This window comes from Otolemur garnettii, unplaced genomic scaffold, assembly GCF_000181295.1.
Source record: "Otolemur garnettii isolate 467f Iridium unplaced genomic scaffold, OtoGar3 scaffold00016, whole genome shotgun sequence".
In the NCBI taxonomy this organism is placed as follows: domain Eukaryota; kingdom Metazoa; phylum Chordata; class Mammalia; order Primates; family Galagidae; genus Otolemur; species Otolemur garnettii.
This window is the reverse complement of record NW_003852411.1, coordinates 30,004,598-30,007,776: the sequence shown is the minus strand read 5'-3', so window position 1 is coordinate 30,007,776 and position 3,179 is coordinate 30,004,598. Positions and strand designations below refer to the sequence as shown.

The 3,179-nt window shown below is 52.4% G+C and overlaps 2 protein-coding genes across 8 annotated transcripts in view; both read left to right on the top strand.

Annotated features, from left to right (window-relative positions):
* Window positions 1–1,859, top strand: part of USP21 (ubiquitin specific peptidase 21) — a 6,142-nt gene extending 4,283 nt beyond the window's left edge. Inside the window, exons 6-11 of the mRNA XM_023510823.1 lie at window positions 1–105; window positions 286–372; window positions 650–728; window positions 972–1,079; window positions 1,166–1,280; window positions 1,491–1,859. Of these exons, the coding sequence (XP_023366591.1) occupies window positions 1–105; window positions 286–372; window positions 650–728; window positions 972–1,079; window positions 1,166–1,280; window positions 1,491–1,581 (585 nt within the window). The 3' untranslated portion in view covers window positions 1,582–1,859. The remainder of the gene's footprint in view (window positions 106–285; window positions 373–649; window positions 729–971; window positions 1,080–1,165; window positions 1,281–1,490) is intronic.
* A 102-nt stretch (window positions 1,860–1,961) lies between these two features.
* Window positions 1,962–3,179, top strand: part of PPOX (protoporphyrinogen oxidase) — a 5,087-nt gene continuing 3,869 nt past the window's right edge. For 3 of the 7 annotated variants that reach the window (XM_023510726.1, XM_023510729.1, XM_023510731.1), the window contains exons 1-2: window positions 1,962–2,872; window positions 3,040–3,134. In XM_023510726.1, coding sequence (XP_023366494.1) covers window positions 3,048–3,134 — 87 coding nt within the window. In that variant the 5' untranslated portion in view covers window positions 1,962–2,872; window positions 3,040–3,047. Of the gene's footprint in view, window positions 2,873–3,039; window positions 3,135–3,179 lie in introns of those variants that run through there. The other 4 variants (XM_023510728.1, XM_012802654.2, XM_023510727.1 and 1 more) reach the window with 4 other exon arrangements.

The following is a 3,179-nucleotide window of genomic DNA, read 5'->3' as shown; positions in this document are numbered from 1 at the left end:
GACTTGTTTGTGGGCCAGTTGAAAAGTTGTCTCAAGTGCCAGGCCTGTGGGTATCGCTCCACGACCTTCGAGGTTTTTTGTGACCTGTCCCTGCCCATCCCCAAGGTGGGATTCCAGAGGATTCCAGGGGTGGATGGGATATGGGTTCTGTGACCCAACCCTACCTACCCCCAGCGTGCGGGAGGGAACTCCTGGGTCTGGAGCAGAATTGAAGCCTAGATAGATTGAGAAGGATTGGCAAAGGAAATTCTGAACATGATCATTCTTCTTTTCCCTTTCACCCAGAAAGGATTTGCTGGAGGCAAGGTGTCTCTGCGAGATTGTTTCAGCCTTTTCACCAAGGAAGAAGAGCTAGAGTCAGAGAATGCCCCAGTACGTGGAGATTCACAAGGGTACAGTAAGGGTGGGAGATCTGGGGGGGACTCCATGTAGATAAAGGAGGTTGCATGATACCTTAGGGTGAGGAATAATATTTATATGTCTGGGTTTATGTTGGAGTCTGATATGTCCTAGTACTCCTAGGGCAAAGGGGAATGACCAGAAGGCATAGAAGTAAAGGGGTGCATACTAAATTTGTATGTGGATTGGAGTGTCAGAAACATCAATTGTGAGGAGCACATTAACCTAACACTATTTGGCATTTATTCAGGTGTGTGACCGATGTCGACAGAAAACACGAAGTACCAAAAAGTTGACAGTACAAAGATTCCCCCGAATCCTCGTGCTTCATATCCTAATCCTCAAATTCTTACCTCTCTTAGGATACTGCCTATAAATTCTCTTTCTTTACTCTCTGAGTTGCAAAGGCTGGCCGCTTAAAAATTGAATTTTCCTTAGGAAAAGTCTGCCAACCCTTCCCTTTCCCCCCCACTGCTCCCAGTGTCTGTTGAAGGAGGTGAGAGGACAGCTTTCAGATTGAAGTCCCTCTCACAGGTCATCTGCCTCCCAAATGCTCCTTAACCTGGGCTTAGATCTGAATCGATTTTCTGCCTCCCGAGGCTCCATCAAGAAGAGTTCAGTAGGTGTAGACTTCCCATTGCAGCGACTAAGCCTAGGGGACTTTGCCAGTGACAAAGCCGGTGAGTCTGGTGGGGAAGGTCCTAAGGAGCCCTAGGAGGGGGTGCACGATTCTAATTGTAGAACTTGATCATCCTTAACCTGACAGGAAGCCCTGTATACCAGCTGTATGCCCTTTGCAACCACTCGGGCAGCGTCCACTATGGCCACTACACAGCCCTGTGCCGGTGCCAGTCGGGCTGGCATGTCTACAATGACTCTCGGTGAGAATAGCCTCCTTTTCAATCCCTGCCCAATTCCCACTGCAGCCCTGACACCTGCCCCTTCTATGCAGCCCCAGAAGAGCAGAGTGTCAGGCATAAGGAGAGGTGGAGGCTCTCCTGATCTCTTCCTGATGCTCTGTGGTTGAGTCTTGTCACCAGTAAGGAATACATAGGAATGAACCACAACTTTTTCCCCATTTCTCTTCCTAGTGTCTCCCCTGTCAGTGAAAACCAGGTGGCATCCAGTGAGGGCTACGTGCTGTTCTACCAACTGATGCAGGAGCCACCCCGGTGCCTGTGACAACCCCTTTAAGCCCTGGCACTTGTGAAACCCTTTCAACACCCTGAAGCCCTAGGCTCCCCATTTACCTCAGAGACGTCTATTTTTGTGTCTTTTTAATCGGGGAGGGGAGGGGAGGGTGGTTGTAGCTCCCATTATTTTTTTTATTAAAAAGTCCCCTTCTACTTGGAGGCTCCCTTGTCTCCCAGCCCCGTGTACAGAGCTCCCAGACCCCCGCCCATGTACAGCCCCCAACCCTCTGCAATCTCACTTTTTGTGAATAAATTTATTAAGAAAAAGCGATGTGCTTATTTATATTTATGCTTAGAGGGGTAATGACACAGGAGTGGGCTGAATTGGAGTCTCCTTGGGACCCAGTTTCCCCTCTGAAGAGGTGGGGGCGCTCTTAGAGCCGAGGGGAAAAGTTTGGGGACTGCGCAGGACCGGGACACGTGTGCCCAAGCTAGGGGAAGAAACACAGGAAGGCAAAGTTGAGGTTTGTGAGGCTGCAGGGATGCCTGGAACTAGATTTCAGGCGCTGGGACGACGGAGTTTTGCGACTATGGGGCTGCCCTCGAGGGCAAGACAACCAAGAACCCCTGTTGACAAACACTAGGTACGTTGCCGGGCTGCCCCAGCTCCCGTAGGCCTGTCTGTTGCTAACAGCAAGGAGCTGTTTATGGAGCCGCTTCCCCCGCGGACCGGCCTCCAGTGTCACAATCTACTCTATCTACAACGAAAACTCATGGGGCCCTCCCTCCAGGGTTCTCACCCTTGCTGGGCCTAGGAAGCCTGAGCTGGGGAATGCTGGTTCCAGGATTAAGCTCTCGCCGCCTCGGGAGGGCAGTGCCATCTACTGCCCCTCACTCCAACTTGGCACAGAAGCGGTTAACTCCCAGCTTCACTGAGCAGCCTTTCACCGCTGTCGTAGCTCCGCCTGGTAGAGTCACCGCTGTTGCCAGTTTAGTATTTTCATTGGTGGACGTAATCCGCGGCATTCCAGGACTCACCAATCCAGAAGCAGAAAGAACAAAGTTATGCACGAGCCGCGAGAATACAGTGGACGGATCGTCGGAGAGGCCTAAAGGGTTGGGGGCAGGAGACGTAGATTTGAAGCGCTTTTGGCCTAAAGAAGCGTGAGAGGCAGAGTGCCTCAGAAGTCCCGCCGGCGGTCTGCAGCCAGAGCCCTGCCAGGACCGATAGCGTGGGTGTGGCACTTATCTGCACTCCTGGAGTGCCGGTGGGATAAGGTCTTAAGACTTGGACATCCTCCTTCTCCCTCATTTTCTCTCCTTTACCCTACCTCTCGTGGGTGAGTCCTGGACCCAGGGCAAAGACCCCACTGTTCCACCAGCCTATCTGCCTGCCCTAGTTTACCTTAAGCAGTGAGTGGTTGGGCATGGAACACGGAACCAGCTGGGTGTCTGGAGCGCAAGTTGTTCCCTGGTCTGCATGTTCATATTGCCCCTTGCCCCCCAGGTTTCCCAATGAGCCGGACTGTAGTTGTGCTGGGCGGAGGCATCAGCGGCTTGGCTGCCAGTTACCACCTGAGCCGAGCCTCTCATCCCCCAAAGGTGAGTACCCACCAGTGCCGGAGGGAGCCTCGTTTAATACTTTTC